Raw genomic sequence first — 16,516 nt, 5'->3', positions numbered from 1 at the left:
GAGAAAACCCAAAGCACATTTTACTTTCTTTCCCCAGTCCACCACTTTAGCCCTCAGGCCCATGGATCCCAGCAGGTAGAAAAACCTTGAGGTCATTCTTGACCAGTTTTTACACCATACATTCTGCATACCTTACCCCTATCACATATATTATGTGGAACAATGCTGCCATCTAAAGGTTAGAAAAGAGATTTCAATGATTCATGATTAAATCAAGAGAATCCTGAGGAGACTCATCTTATTAGGGGGGATGTTTCCTCTCCTAGAGAGTAAAATATCACAAATTTCAAGTTAGAAGGAACATTTGAGAACATTTCCTCATCTTTTATAGGTGAAGATATAATTAGGTAATGCAACTAATAAATACAATAGAAGTAGAATTTGAACTCAGGTCTTCTGATCAGATCTTTCAAATGATCAAATAAGAGAGTATTTGTCAAAGGCTTAGCATGGTATTTAGCACATAATAGTACTAAAGAAATTCTTATTCTCTTTTTTCCAAAGTGTCAGCTTGACTCTGGAGAGTCATCAAGAACTCAATGCTGGAATGATGGTCTAGAGCTGGGGAAGGACCTTAGAGATTTTCGGGTTTTTCTTTATGTTGTAATTGAGGAATGGAGACTCAGAGATGTTAAGTGACTTGCCCATAGTTACCCACATTGAAAATGGCAAAGACAGTAGATTCAAACTGAGGTCTTTAACTTCAAAACCCTGACTCCTTCCACTGTGTCATTCTTTAGAGAGTTTCTAGAGAAAATCTCATGGGAGAGGTGTGGGGAATATGGGGAGTGGTTTTTGGTTTCAGAGTCTGAGTTTTAAATTTACATCTTTGGTGGTCTACAAAATCATTTCTTTTATAAAAAAAGAAATTATCCCAAGTGTGTAATATCTCACACTCAAAATAAATACACAGAATAAATGGAGTATGCAGTGTTTTGTGTAACAGAATTTCAGACAGTTTATCTGTTGTATTATCCTTATCAAGAAATTAAGAGATCAGGAAGTTTGAGGGTTCTAGGGTGATGAAGATAGAGGTGAGATGGAGGAAATGTGAGATAGAAGGCAGGTCTACAGCATCATTATAGAAGTGGCAACAAATATACTTGGTAAATGTCACTTGTCTAGATTCACCTCCATTAATACACTGTTCTGATGGGATGGATGTGACCCCAAGGTGTTTGAAGATTTTGCTAGTGAAGCGATGACTTCTACAAGCCCTTCCAAAACAGAAAGGAATGTGTGTGTGTGTGTGTGTGTGTGTGTGTGTGTGTGTGTGTGTGTTGGCTGAGAGTTAGGCTAAGTTTAGGAAGACTCACCACATTTCTAAGGCTAGTACTTGGGTGATAGATTTTTGTCTGCAACAGGTAATGAGACAACTAAAAGTGCTCATAGATTGTAAAATTATCCTTTCCACATTGTGACTTTCCCCTTTGTTATTTCCATATATCATGTGTTGGTATAAGAAATTAAATGGGAATTTTAGGGGAGTTTTATAGAGACTTTAGATGACACAGAAAAAGTTTAGAAACTCAGAAATGTATAAAATATAAGTATTTTTTTGTATAATATCAACATATCTTATCTTTTGTCACCATAATAATTCATATCTTCTCTATATGAGGGGAGGACCAAAAAATTTACAAGGGTTTTTGCAGATTGGGGTAGGGAGTGGAAATGAGGAACGTGAAAGAGATAAATGTGATCTCCACCCACATGGATATAATTCACAGATCTCTGAGGTCTCAAAATATACCTAGGAAGCTAAGTTCATATTTATTGGCTTAACTAATCAGAACTGATGAGGAGGAAAAAGTGAAATATACTAACAAAACTTTTAGGGATACTCAATCTCAATAAATTAGATAATTCTAGAATTCTTGGAGGTGGAGTTCTGTCCTTTTTTTTACATTCTCCTTTTTAGCCTTCCCTCTGTCAATCTAAATCCTATCTAGTCCTCTTTCAAAGTTGAATTATGAATCTCCACACAATAGATATGTGAAAATATTTTGAGTGACCATGCCATTAAATCTTCCATTGCTGCCTAAGATCAATTTATATGTAAAAACCTTTCTTCAGCTTTCATTAAAAGGTGCTGATTTCACACACATGAATTTTATATATAAGTACCTTGGAAAGTAAGTTTTCGGAAAGCATGGGAAAAGGGGGCATCTGTATTTTCCTGAAGTGATTGCTTCATCATGTGTCCAAAGAGCATGATTCCATCCATGTGAGCAAGAACAAAATTATCTTTCACCTAAAAGGAAGGGATTATGGGGAGCATAGAAAATTTGAGTCTAGACATATATTCTTGTTTTAAGCTCATATCACAAGGCTATATATTTCAGTTTGGCACAAGAGAAATCTAAGACTAATGTTGGAGGGGAAAACAGTTGACATTTGTGCATTATTTAATTTGATTCTCACAAATAGCACTGTGAAGTATATGCTACAAGTAGTATTCTCCCTATTTTATGAACAAGAAAATTGGAACTTAGAAAGCTTAAATATCCTTAGTCACCCAGCTGGTAAGGTTTAGAAGTAAGATTTGAAACCAGGTCCCTCCTAACTCCCCCAAGAGCATTCCTTCCTCCCTAAGATAGGACATTTGCAAAGTTGTGTAGAAGGGTCTCAGGCTATAGCATGAGTAGAAATAGCTCTTGGTCAAATTACATAATGCCACCTCTTTGTGTGCCTCATCTCAACCTGGATCCCTGATCCTTCAAGATTTCAGAATGCCTACTAGATAAGTGAGATACCTACAGTAGACTTCACTTATCTGAATTCCCAAAACTAGACTAAAGGTTTGAATCAACATTTTTATATTGTTAGTGACTGATGACGATTACTAGGCTACCCATCTTTCCAAATGGCATTTTAATTTAACAAAGGACAGTATCTTAACCCAAGAATGAATCTCTAATGGTGACAGGTTTATCTAAGAGATACTTGGGCAGGGTGGGGAAGGAAAGCAGAACGAGGAGAAGCTTCTCATACCTCATCAAATATTACTTATCCATGCCCACAAGAGAGGCAAAACTAGGGGATTCCTAAAAGCTTCCCATGTTCATGTTTCTACTTGTAATTTTGATGACATAGTAAGTAGTTCAAGCCTAATCCTTAGCACAGTGTGATCTTAATGACAATAATAGTCTGTGAGAGGAGCAGAGATTGCTAGATCTAGTTTATTGGCCCCAATGTCCAGAATAAAGAAAATTATACTAAATGTGAATTACCGATGAGATATTTAGTAAGCTGGAATTCGTAGACTCCAATGTCACCACGAGGACATTTTTCATGTAATGAGCTGATGTGTGGTTTTCAAAGTACTTGTTACTGAAATAAAAAGCATAGATTCCCTTTTGAAAATGAATACCGCCAAAACAAAGATTCAGCTTTCTTACAACATAAAAGAGAATTAAACCAGCCTAAAATTAGTTTCCTCTTATCTTTTGGTATCAAAAAAAATTGCATATGAGTATTAAAATTTTCTGGCTCCAGTGCTCTGACACCTTTTCCCACACACACTGAACTGTGATATCTTTGAGAGCAGGGTGTCTATCTTTTGTTCTTTGTATCTTCAGTAAGTAGCACAGAGAAGCTTATTGACTGATTGATACATGTTCATTTTTTCTTACTCCTTTCTTGGTCAATTGGCTGTGAAGATAGAAAACTTCTAGTCAATAAACAGAAAGGAATATGAAGGAGAGTCAGAAAATGTTGAATTTCTTTTTATTTTCTTTAGATTTTTGGTGGGTAAACTAGGCTAAATAGAAATATTCTATTTAAAAGTTCACAACTTTTTCAGATATTAGTATCTGTGAGTAGAAATCAAGATCTGCATTTAAACCTATTTAACATATGAGGAAGGTGAAAACAAAAACAAGTTGATGAATTTTTCTGATGTTGTCCCTGAAAATAAACAAGGAATCAAACTTTTCTTATTAGTATTAATTAGCATTTATAGTTTACTTTAAGATTTGCAAGCTATTTTATATTATCTCATTTTATCCTCAAAACAGCCTTGGGAAGTAGGTGCCCATTTTATAGTTGGGAAAACTGAGACTAAGTAACTTGTCCAGGATCACACAGCTAATAAGTGTTTGAAGCTGCATTTGATCTCAGGTCCTCTAGACTTCAGGCCCATCACTCAGTCCACTGAACCACCTATCTGCCTCTTATTACTGCTTTAATACTAAACCATCCTTCTTTAATCTTACAAAAACCTCAACACCTTAAGGATTGTCAACAAGGCTTCTCAGAGCAGGTATGATAGCTAGAATGAGGAGTTTCCTCAGGAAGAATTTTAGGATATGAAAGAACACAAAAATTAGAGAGCTAAATATGTCCATCTTGAGTATTTTAAAGATAATATAGTACTGTAGGAAAGAGCACTGGCCTGGAATCAGAGGACCTAAGTTCAAATCTATCCTCTAACACATACTACCTAGATAATGTTGGGTACTTTTCTGGGCCGTAGAGTCTTCATCTTTAAAATGAGAAGTTTGGACTAGATAACTTCCATCTTTTGATCTGTGATCCAATGAAAGGAAAATCAGTGTTCCTTTGATTAAATACACTATGACTATTGAAACATTCCAACCCTTGTGACTGGTCTGATTCTTTCTGAGCCCTTAACATTCAACTTAAATAGAAAAGCATTTTTCTTCCCCTGAAGTGAAAATATAACCATCCAAATGTATGCAGTGTAGATGAAGTCTAGGAAAATATGGCACAGAGAAAGTAAAGTAATAAGCCTTTGGTCTGAACTTTTAAAATTTGAACTTAGATAAGTGATAATCAATCATCTCTTTGGATGAGGAAATAGTCATGAGACTCAAACTAAAGCAAATTGGCAAATGGTCAGAGAACCACTACTTACAGAGCTCTTCTCTAAAACTGAATCTACTCTAAATTAATTTATAATAGTTATAAGGAAGAAGGTTAAAAAAGGGGGGAGAATTCCCTATCCAGAATTCTCCTTCCCTGATCTTAGTAAGGAAAGAATTTTTTTTAAAAAACCTCTACATATTTTATAGTTTACATTTCCCTAAGGACAAAGATCAATTATACAAGTCAGGTCTTTTTTTTTTTTTTATTGAGAACTGCCTCTTATCAAAACAGGTCTAATGAAAGTAAACCGAGAGCAAAGGCTGTTCTTAATGGAAGGGTTGGTTACATTCTTGGCTGTACAGAACCAGTTAATCAGTTGATTCATCATTCCTGTTAGACTTGGTTAGGCAGGTTAATGAGAGTGTAGGATAATGGAGCTTACAAATTCCTATTTTATTTTATTTTACAATGAATTCTCGACTATGGGAATTTTAAGCTGTCCTTGGACATCACCTCAAATTTAACATGGGTAAAATTAAACTCATTATCTTACCCTCACCCCAAATTTGTTTTTTCTTCTTCCTACCTTCCCTATTTTCTGTTCATGATTCTACAGTCCTCAAACTCATTTAGATTTTCCCTTGAAATCATTTATAATTCTTTCTCATTTCTCTTCCTATCTACTCTAACTCTAAAATTTCTTTCATATGCCTTTCTTTCTTTCCAATCTAGCTGCCTGAATCATCTCTGCTTAAGGTCACCCAGGTAATAAGCTTCAGAAGTAGGATTTCAACCTAGGGCTTCTGAGTCTAGATCTAGTGCTCTACCCACTCTGCCATTCTCAAGAGGAGGAGAGTGCTTGGAGCAATACTCACTTGAAAATATCCATCAGAATAATGATGATGTCTTCATCTGATTCATGATCACCCTTGAGAGCATTAACGGACTCTGGTGTTCCACACATAATAATCACTGTGAGGCAAAAGAAAAAAAGTCATACAAGAAATTCAGAGGAGAAAGAGACCTCAGAGATCATCTAGTCTAATTCACATTCAAAAAGGCATTCTCTCTCCACACTAACACAAGCAATAGTGATCCAGCCTCTATTTGAAAATTGCTGGAAGGGGAAACTCAACACCAACTAAGGACAGCTATTTTGATGTGTCTGTGCAAACTCACAAACATAAAGGATTCAATAAGGCTAAACTGTTTATATCCCTACATGGAAAAATGATAGATGTAACTCCAATTAAGGCAATTAGAAAGAATATACATAGAAGACATGGATGTGGGTTAAATATGATGGAATTATATCTAAAATACAAAGTAAAATTAAAGGGGTGAGAAAGAAAAATGCACTGGATAAAGGAGGAAGGGAGAAATAGAGTGGGGTAAATTATTCCACATGAAAGAGATGCAAAAGAACTTTTTACAGTGAAAATAAAGATAAGAGATGGGGAGGAGGCCCTTTAACCTTATTCTCATTGGAATTGACTCAAAAAAGGAAGAAAATATACATTCTGTTGGGTATGGAAATCTATCTCACCCTTCCAGAAAGGAGGAAGGAAGGGAATAAGAGAAGGGGCAAGACTGATAGAAGGGAGAGCAGATTGGGGAAGATGACAGAAACAAAACATTTCTGAAGAGGGACAGAGTGAAAGGAGAGAGAGAGGAAAAAGTAGGTCAAATGGGAGAAAATAAAATGGAAGGAAATACACAGTAATCATAACTGGGGAAAATGTCATGTAAATTTCTCTAATAAAAACCTCATTTCTCAAATATACACAGAAGAGAGTCAAATTTATAAGAATACAAGTAATTTTCCAGTTGACAAATGATCAAAGGATATGTACTGGCATCTGATGAAATAATCAAAGATATCCATTGTCATATAAAAAATGCTCTAAATCACTTTTGATTAGAGAAATCCAAATTAAAATAGTTCTGAAGTGCCACTTCACACCTATCACATTGGCTAACACGACAGAAAAGAAAATGACAAATGTTGGAGGGAATGAAGGAAAATTGAAACACTAGTGCACTGTTGCTGGGGTTGTGAATTGATGCAACCTTTCTGGAAAACAACTTGGAACTGTGCTAAAGGGCAAAAAAAAAAAAGCCGCATATCCTTTAACTCAGAAATACTGCCAGTAATATAAAAAACAAAAAGGAAAAGAATCTATAAGTTAAAAATATTTATAGTAGCTCTTTTTGTGGTGGCAAGGATTTGGAAATTTAGGTAATGCTTATCAATTGGGAAATGGTTGAACACCAAGTATATATGTGATGGAATACTATTGTGCTATAAGAAAAGATGAACAAGATGCTCTCAGAAAAATCTGGAAAGACTGACATGAACTGATGCAAGGTGAAATGAAGAGAATCAAGATAACATTGCATATATATGTATTTATATCACATATATCATATATATATATATATATATATATATAGTAACCTCAGATAATTTAGCTATTCTCAACAGTACAATGTTCTAAGACAATTCTGAAGGACCTATAAAAACAAATGTATCACTTCCAGAGAAAGAACTGATGGAGTCTGAATATAGATTGAAGCATACTTTTTAAAATTTTATTTTTCTTGATTTTGTTGGGGGGTTTTTTGGTTTTTATTTTCTTTCATAACATGACATATAGAAATATGTTTTGCATGAATGCACACTTATAATCCATATCAAATTGCTTGCTTTCTTAAGGAGGAGGGTAGGTAGGGAGAGAATTTGCAACTCAAAATTTTAAAAAACAAATTAAAAATTGTTTTTACATGTAATTGAAAAATTATTACATTTTAAAAAGTGTCAAAGGCTGTAGAAAGGTCAAGGAGACTGAGAAATGAGAAAAGAACATTGAAACTAAGAGGTCATTAAAGAAGGAGAGTGACTGGAGAGAAAATGTAGGCCCCTATTGAAGATAGCTTTTTCATGAAGTATAGTTACAAAAGGCAAAAGAGACATAGGATGATAGTTAGCAGCTATGGAAGGACCAAATGAGAATTTATGTTTATCTCTAACTTTAAATTTCTTCATTGCCCTAGCCTGTTGAATCCTGACCCTATCATGCAATGTGTTAACTCTCCTTCCCATCTTCATATCAATTGCTAAATTTCTATGGATTCAGCCAAGTTAATTATTAAAGTATTAAGCACCACAGGTCAAGGGCAGATATCTGAGGCATTCCACTGGACAGTTCTTTCCAAGCCAATATTGTGCCACCTCTAGTCATTGTGTATCTGCTTAAACTGCCCCCTGGACATAGAGTGTGCTTCCTTATCAACACTACCTCTAAGGCTCAACTCAGGTGCCATATTCTCCATGATTCTAATTCTAATTCCCTCTCACTTTCCTACCTTATCAAATAACCTAGAATTGAACGATTTGTGTAGATATCCCCCACCCATCAGTTGAATTTAAACTTCCTGAAGTAAAAGACTCTTCCTTAGGGTAGGTAGGTGATACAATGTGAGACCTGGAGTCAGGAATTCAAATCCAACTTCAAATACTTATTAGTTGTGTGAACCTAGGCAAGTCATTTAAACCAGTTTGCCTCGATTTCCTCCTCTTTAAAATGAGCTGGAAAAGGAAATGACAAACCACTCTAGTATCTTTATAAAGAAAACCCCAAATGGGGTCACAAAAAGTGTATCATGATTGAACAACAATTTTGTCTTGGTATTTCCAGCATCTATTACATAATAAGCATTGAATAAATATTTGTTGAATTGAACCATAATGACTCCAAATACACAAACTATACTGTCTTTGGCCTTGCTGGATTATTAATCAGGATAACATGGGAAACTTATCAAATAGCTAGGTGGTTCTGGGAATATAGTACCAGCTCTGGAGTACACAGAACCAGGGTTCAAATCTAGTCTCAGATACTTTTTAAAATAGCTGTGTGACTCTGGGAAAGTCACTTAACACCAATTGCTTTACAAAAAAACACAAAATTTTATCTAAGCATTTTATTAAGATCTAAGTATATCATATCTAGAGCATTTTCCTAATGTTAACTCTGTCAACATGGGGTATTAAGTTAGTTCAGTATAACCTGTTTCCTGTTTCTGGTGAAGTTACTATGCTAACTTTTAGTGGTCACTATTTACCACTTTCTAAGTACTCATAAACTAGTCCTTCAATAGGGATTTCAAGAATTTTTCTGGTAATAAAAATCAAAGCCAACTAATCTATAATTTACATTTCTTGAATTTTTGAGTTGTTTCGAACATTCCTGGTCTCCCAGTTTTGAATACACTCAGGCTTGTCAACATCCTTCCTACACAATTTTGCATCCAGACATAAATACAAAAACTGCATAGAAAAGAATATAATGCCAACTACAATCTGAAATATTTTTGCTAGACATGATTTTTTAAATAACTAATTTTCCTTAGTTTCAATTATATCAAAGAATTTCCTTATATAAAATTTATATCTGGGAGCTTAATAATTCAATTCAAATCTCCTTACAACATCAACTCCACACTAATTTCTTCACCTGCACTTCACCTCCTTATGATGACAGTGCCATGCTTTTCATGCTTCCTTAACTGATTCGCTATCTACTATATCTTTTCATCTCTCCTCCAACCTCCCATAAATCCCTCTACCCCAACCCTTTCAGTCAAGAACTTTAACTCATTTTTCACTCTCCTACTCTACTTATCTCATCACTTCATCTTTCATTTACTGTCTCCTCTTTCCTCCTATCTTATATAAGGAAGTGACCCTTCTCTTTTTTCAAGGCTACATGCACAAGTGATCCCATTCTATTTTATCTTCTTCAGTAGATTATCCCCTCTATCATCTTCTCTTTCTCAGTCTTCTTCAGTCTCTCTCTGTCTAGTGGCAGCTTCTATTGCCTACAGACAAGCCCTTGTCTTCTTCAAAAAGCCCTCAATGGATCTATCCATCCTCACTAGCTATTATTCTTTATCTTTGCTCCTTTTCTTGGTTAAACTATTTGAGAAGGTCATGTATAATTGGAAATTCTATTTCCTTTTCTCTCACTCTCTTCTTAACACTCTACAATCTGCCTTCCTATCTCATCATTCAACTGAAATTACACTCTTCAAAGTTAGCAGTGATCTCTTAATCAACAAATCTGAGGACCTTTTCTTAATCCTCATCTTTCTTGATCTTTCTGCAGTCTTTGAAATTGTTGACAATCCTTTTCTCCTCCTAGATTTTCAAAAACTGCTCTTTCCTGATCCTCCTTGTCTGATCACTCCTCAGTTTATTTTGCTAGATCTTCAACCAGGTTGTGCTAACTAACCCAGTGTTTTGCCCTGGGCCTTTTCTTCTCTAAAATAATTCATTTGGTGAAAGTTCCCATGATCAATTATCATCTTTATGTAGATGATTCTCAAAACTATCTACCCCTAACCTCCAACTCACATCTCAAATTCATCAAATACAAAATTGAATCCATTATCTTTTCCCCAAAACTCTTCTTTGCTCCTAACTTCCCTTTTTCTGTCTTAGTCACCAAAGGGCACATAATTCTACCATTGATCCAGATTTGCAATCCAGATAGTACCTTCAAAGTCTCAGTTTCTCGCAGACCCTATATCTAATCTGTTACCAAAGCATCTCTCCATTCATCCCTTTCTTTCTTCTCTGACATTGCAACCACCCTAATACACTCAAGTACACCCTCATCATCTCATGCCTATAGTATTGCAATAGTTTTATGGATGGTCCACCTGCTTCAAGTCTTATCTCATTCTAATCCATCCTCCATCTAGCAAACTGATATTCCTAAAGCACATGTCAGACCATATTTCCTCCTACTCCCACCATCATTCAGTAAACTTTTGGTTCCTATTATCTCCATAATAAAAAATAAAAGCCCCTATTTGACTTTCAAACACCTTTATATGCTGGATCTTTCCAATATTGCCGGTGTTCTTACAATTAACTCCACTCCAGTAACAATACTTCCTTACCATTCTTTGAACAGGAAACTCCATTTCCCAACTCTGCATTCTCATTGATGTCTCAAATTCTCTCCATGATCATCACCTCCAACTTCCCTGATTCGTTCAAGTCTCAACTAAAATCCCTCCTTTTCTAATAGCTGTTAATGTAAGTATCTTCCCTCTGTGATTATCTCCAATTTCTCCTGTCTATAGCTTGCTTATGCATTATTATTTGCATGTTGTTTTTCCTATTAAACTGTGAACAACTGGAGAACAAGTATTATTTTTGTCTTTTTTTTTTAGTATCCTTGGAGTTTAGCCCACTCTCCATTCTGGCCCATGCCAAAATGATTTTCCTAAAGGGCCTAGCACTTAGTAAGCCCTTAAAATGCTTATTGACATGGCTTGTTAAATGATATAGTAGGAATTATCCCTAAGACCTGAATTGGAACTTCTCCATCTATTAACAACCTTGGACCCCATGCCAGAACCTCAAAGAAATAGATCTGGTTTTAGGAATAAGAAAATCAGGTGACCAAATACATAGTGTCTCTGTGTAAGTCCCATTTCCTCAACAAGGATGTAATCTCCTTGAAAAGATACACAGTTTTATAACCCTTGTACCTGTTTGAGTATGTTGCACGTGCTTTGTGCTTCATTTAGCTTTTGAGGGTTATTAATTGAGCATTTAGAAAAACCTCCCTGACTGAAAGTTTCTCCTTTGCCTATGATGCCTGAAATTCTTAGCATTCAAAATGTTTTTATTCTAGCTCCTACTACCTCCTTTTAATAATGTGCTTTTTGATTTATTAATAAGACTAATAATAGCTAGCATTTATATTTAATGTTACTATATGCTAGGCACTGTGAGCTAAGCACTTTATAAAGATTATTTCATTTGATTTCCATAACAACCCTGGAAGGTGGTTATCCCCATTTTACAGATGGAGAACCTAAGATAAATAGAAATTAGGGAGAATTTTCTGTATACTATCTCATTTGGCTTTCAGAGTAACATTTGTGAAATTGGAAGGTAGTGTATTATTATCTTCATTTTACATTTAAATCCCTTAGTTTTCAGTCTTTTTGGTCATCCAGAGACCCTTTTAAAAATATGTCCTACAATATCTCAATAGATTTATGATCTCATTTATGTGGGAACTCTCTCCAATAATACAGAGCCCAACTCATCCACATATTCACTTAATCATTCAATCAACAAGAATTTACTTTGCTAGAAGCTAAAGATATAAGCATAAACAATGGTATAATACCTATTTACAAGGAGCTAACATTCTAAAGGGGGAGAAAACATATATGAATAAAAATATACAGCATAAATATATATATATATAGCATAAATATAGAATGTTATTCCACTCTCCACAAAGTGGTTAAATATAAGATAGTTTAGATAACAGGGGTCTAGAAATGGAAGCATCAGGATAGTTCATGCAGAGGATGATGCCTGTGATGCATCTTAAAAGAAGAGAGGGATTCCATGAGATGGGAGGGCTAACCATTATGTTTGAAGCATCCTCTATATGTTTGAACCTACTATGGATTGCAGTGCAACATTCTGACTATCCTTTTATTCTTCAGTCTTAATTCATGGTTAATTTTGTTTCCATTTCCTTAATCTACTTCTTTGAGGGTTTTTATGCTTTTTCTGGTATGATCTCATATTCTAACCTCTTTCCATCTACCATGTACCCCTTTATATTCTCTTGTGAAAACTACAACTTTGATTCTTCAAAAGTTGAGTCATGGGGCAGCTAGGTGGTGCAGTGGATAAAGCACCAGCCCTGGATTCAGGAGTACCTGAGTTCAAATCTGACCTCAGACACTTAATAACTACCTAGCTAGTGTGGCCTTGGGCAACTCCATTGCCTTGCAAAAAAAAAAAAACAACAACAAAATAAAACAAAAGTTGAGTCATTCTACACCACAGTTCTTCAGGGCAGCTAGGTGGTGCAGTATATAGAGCACTGGTCTTGGAGTCAGGAGGATGGGACTTTGAATCCAGGCTCAGACACTTGCCACTTACTAGCTGTGTGACATTGGGGATGTCACTTAATCCCAATTGCCTCACATCCAGGGCCATCTCCAGTATTCCTGATTCACATCTGGCCACTGGACCCAGATGGCTCTAGAGGAGAAAATGAGGCTGGTGACAGCACAGCAACTCCCTCACTCAAATCGAATTCATGTGCTTGTCATGGCATCACTTCTATGATGTTGTGGTCTTCCTTGAAATGAAGGACAAACATTATTCTAGACTCTCTTCACTCAGACCCATCTTCCATTAAACTCCAAAATGATTTTCCTAAAATGCAGATTGAAAAATACTGCTCCTCTATATAATAATCTCCAGAGGTTCTCTGTTATCAGGATCAAATACAAAATTATCTATTTGGCATTTAAAGGCTTTCACAACTCATTCCTTTCCAATCTTATTAACACTTTCTATCCTTGACATACTCTAAAATCCATCAATACTGCCCTCTCACTGTTTCTTCCACATGATACTCTATCTCCAACTCAAAGCCTTTCCACTGACTGTCCCCTATACCTGGAAAATTCACCTTCTTTCCTCTGCCTGTTGACTTCCATGGTTTTCTTCAAGACTCAAATCTAACCTTCTGTAAGAAGCATTTGGTCTCTGATACCTCTCTCTCTCTCTCTCTCTCTCTCTCTCTCTCTCTCTCTCTCTCTGTCTCTTATTGTCTCTGTCTCTGCCTTCTTCCTCCCTCTTCTCTCCCTCCCCCTTTCTATACACACAATATATATAAACATATATATACATATATATCTATATCTATCTATCTATATATGTATATATATATATATATATCATGTTTTTGCCCCATTAAATGTGAGCTCCCAGAATTCAGGAACAGTTTTTGCCTTTCTTTCTATACCTCGTACTGAGCATAATACCTGCAATATAAAAATGACTAATACTGAGTGACTGACTAAACAATCATATAGTGCCACAGAAATAAAGAAAAATGTCTTTTTGTGTCAGTGGGGATCTTGGAATCACTGAAAAATATTGTATTTCCCAAATGCAATCTAATCTTCTCTCTTCTTCCTATTCAATTCCCAATCTATAACAGAGTCCAATTTCAGCACCTGTCAGATATAAACAATACTTGTATATAGTGGGTGTATATCTATAGCTATAGTTCTATCTATCTATTGACAGACTACCTATATGCAAGATAGTATACTGAATAGAGCACTGGCCTGGAATCAGGAAGACCTGAGTTCAAATCTAGCCTCATATAGTGACTAGTCTCTTGGCAGGTTGCTTAAGCTCTTTTTGCCTCTATTTCCTTATCTATAAAATGAAGACGTTGAACTAGAAGGATAATAATATCTATATCCTTGGATTATGAGAATCACAATAATTGTAAAGTACTTATCACAGTGACTGGCACATGGTAAGCACTAAATGAATGTTAGTAGTTATCTTCAGCAGCGTCATTATCAGTCTACTGAAAAACTAACTCAGTAAGCTGTAGTTCCTCTGTGACAAAATCTTGGCAATATGTATTCTTGTAGTATTCAAGGACAGCTTGCAATCAACATGTCATCCCTAAACGGGAATTTCTGAAGGTATTCACCAGTAATAGGGAATTCCTCTTCCAACTAAACTTTTCCTGATACATATCCCATGACAGTGGTAATCATCTCTGTTTTAGTTCTCATTATAGAAATAAAAATAAATATTCCTATAGCACCTACATTTTATTTGGGATAGGTTTATTAAATCAACTTGACAACTAGCTGAGAAGAATAATAAGCACTTGAAATGACTGAGACTTCATAAAGAGGGGAAAAGTCATGGAAAAGAAGATGAGAAGGCTTCAAAGAAAAATGTTGCTTATTTCCCTAACACCAGATCTGCACAGATATGAACTCTTCAACAATAAGAACAATCAGAGAAAAGAATGTAAATGGATCAACACAAATTCATTCCTATTATTGGAAGAAATAACCATGATATATGAGGAAAAGACTCTTGATTTTTCTCAATATTTTCAACATTGAACAAATAGCAGACCTTTAAATGTTTATTGAAATGAAAATACACATTTAATTGATGATCCAAGGAAAGCATTATTTTGGCATATGAAAAATTACTTGTCCTTTTCTTTGCTAATCGAACACTGAAAATTCTGCTTTCTCATTTCAGCATAGATTTTTGAATTTCACTCAATGATTAATATAAGCAAATAAAGTGGGGCAATACTACAAATATACAAAATGGCAGAAAATCTAAAAATACAATCTTGAAAAAAGATAGCAAGAATAACATACTAGATTTGAGGGAAAGTAAGTAATAGACTTTAGAAGAGGTTGCTCTAAAGAAAAAAAGTTAGACGAGTTTCTTACCATTGCTTTTCCTGTTCTTATCCCTCAAAATACCACGAACCTGATCATCAGTTCTCAATATATCTTTGAATTGAAGTTCTTGTGAGAAATAGGAAATTCCAGCCTCCAGAGCATTGATGTACCTGGAAAACAATAGAAATTCTGGCAACCAATTTGCATTTCTCTGTGACCTTTCACACTCTCAAATTAATTGAAATGTTTATTGGCTTGCATTCTAGAGTCTGACTGTATCACTGTAATGATAAACAAAACTATAATGATAATAAAAATTAATATAGTTGTATAAACTAACAGGACTTCATTATGGACAGAAGACACATTTTAAAAAATCAAAAATTATTTATCTAGAAGAATGAAGTGTTTTTTTTAAAGGAAGGGCCAAAGAACCATAAAGAGATCCGAAAAGACTGTGTTCTAATATAAACGAGAGAAAATCTTGGAATACAATATTCCAAAAGACAAAAGATAGCTTATTACAACCATGAATAATCTAACTTTATAAGATTGAAATAATGAAAAATGAATTCTTAATAGTGCAGAGAACTTTTAAGAATTTCTGATTTAAAAAAAACAGATCTTGATACACAAACATAGGAGAAAATAGAAACCTAGAAAGGTAAATTAAATTTGAGAAATTGGAAAGTATTTAAGTGCTATTGGAGGAGAAGAGAAGATATAAATCACTTCAAAAGCCCAATATTTTTAAGTACTTTACAATTATTGTGATTCTCATAATCCAAGGATATAGATATTATTATCCTTCTAGTTCAACGTCTTCATTTTATAGATAAGGAAATAGAGGCAAAAAGAGCTTAAGCAACCTGCCAAGAGACTAGTAACTATATGAGGCTAGATTTGAACTCAGGTCTTCCTGATTCCAGGCCAGTGCTCTATTCAGTATACTATCTTGCATATAGGTAGTCTGTCAATAGATAGATAGATAGAACTATAGCTATAGATATACACCCACTATTTTTCTTAGCGGAAGCTAAGAAAGACAAATAGGATTTTGTTCTGTTTTGTTTGTTTTAAAAGAGGGAGAAAAGAAAGCTAAAGTAGGGAAGAAATAAGGAACTTACTATTTCTCACAAGCAGAATGAGTGAAAAGAAAACCAAACATAGTGGAGGGTTGCATGAAGGGAGTATCCAATGAACCTTACTCATTTACAGGTGTTGTATTGGTAAATGTTTAACAAATAGTTCTCTGGAGAAAAATGTACACAAGACACACTTATAAGTTTAAACATTTTTTCTATGATTTTCTTAAGTCTAGACAATCAAGAAAACAATAAACCAAGTCCTGGTGTTTTGAGGTGAAAATGCTGACACTGATAATTTAACAATC

The 16,516-nt window shown here is 34.9% G+C and overlaps 1 protein-coding gene across 1 annotated transcript in view; it reads right to left on the bottom strand.

The window, feature by feature from the left end:
* GUCY2C (guanylate cyclase 2C) overlaps positions 1-16,516 on the bottom strand; it is a 112,124-nt gene that overhangs the window by 69,591 nt on the left and 26,017 nt on the right. Inside the window, exons 5-8 of the mRNA XM_074194537.1 lie at positions 15,172-15,293; positions 5,706-5,802; positions 3,234-3,333; positions 2,128-2,254 (exon numbers count right to left, since the gene is read on the bottom strand). Of these exons, the coding sequence (XP_074050638.1) occupies positions 2,128-2,254; positions 3,234-3,333; positions 5,706-5,802; positions 15,172-15,293 (446 nt within the window). The remainder of the gene's footprint in view (positions 1-2,127; positions 2,255-3,233; positions 3,334-5,705; positions 5,803-15,171; positions 15,294-16,516) is intronic.

Source organism: Macrotis lagotis, chromosome 7 (genome assembly GCF_037893015.1).
Source record: "Macrotis lagotis isolate mMagLag1 chromosome 7, bilby.v1.9.chrom.fasta, whole genome shotgun sequence".
Lineage (NCBI taxonomy): Eukaryota > Metazoa > Chordata > Mammalia > Peramelemorphia > Peramelidae > Macrotis > Macrotis lagotis.
Note: the sequence above shows the minus strand (reverse complement) of the source record. Positions and strands in the feature narration are given on the sequence as shown.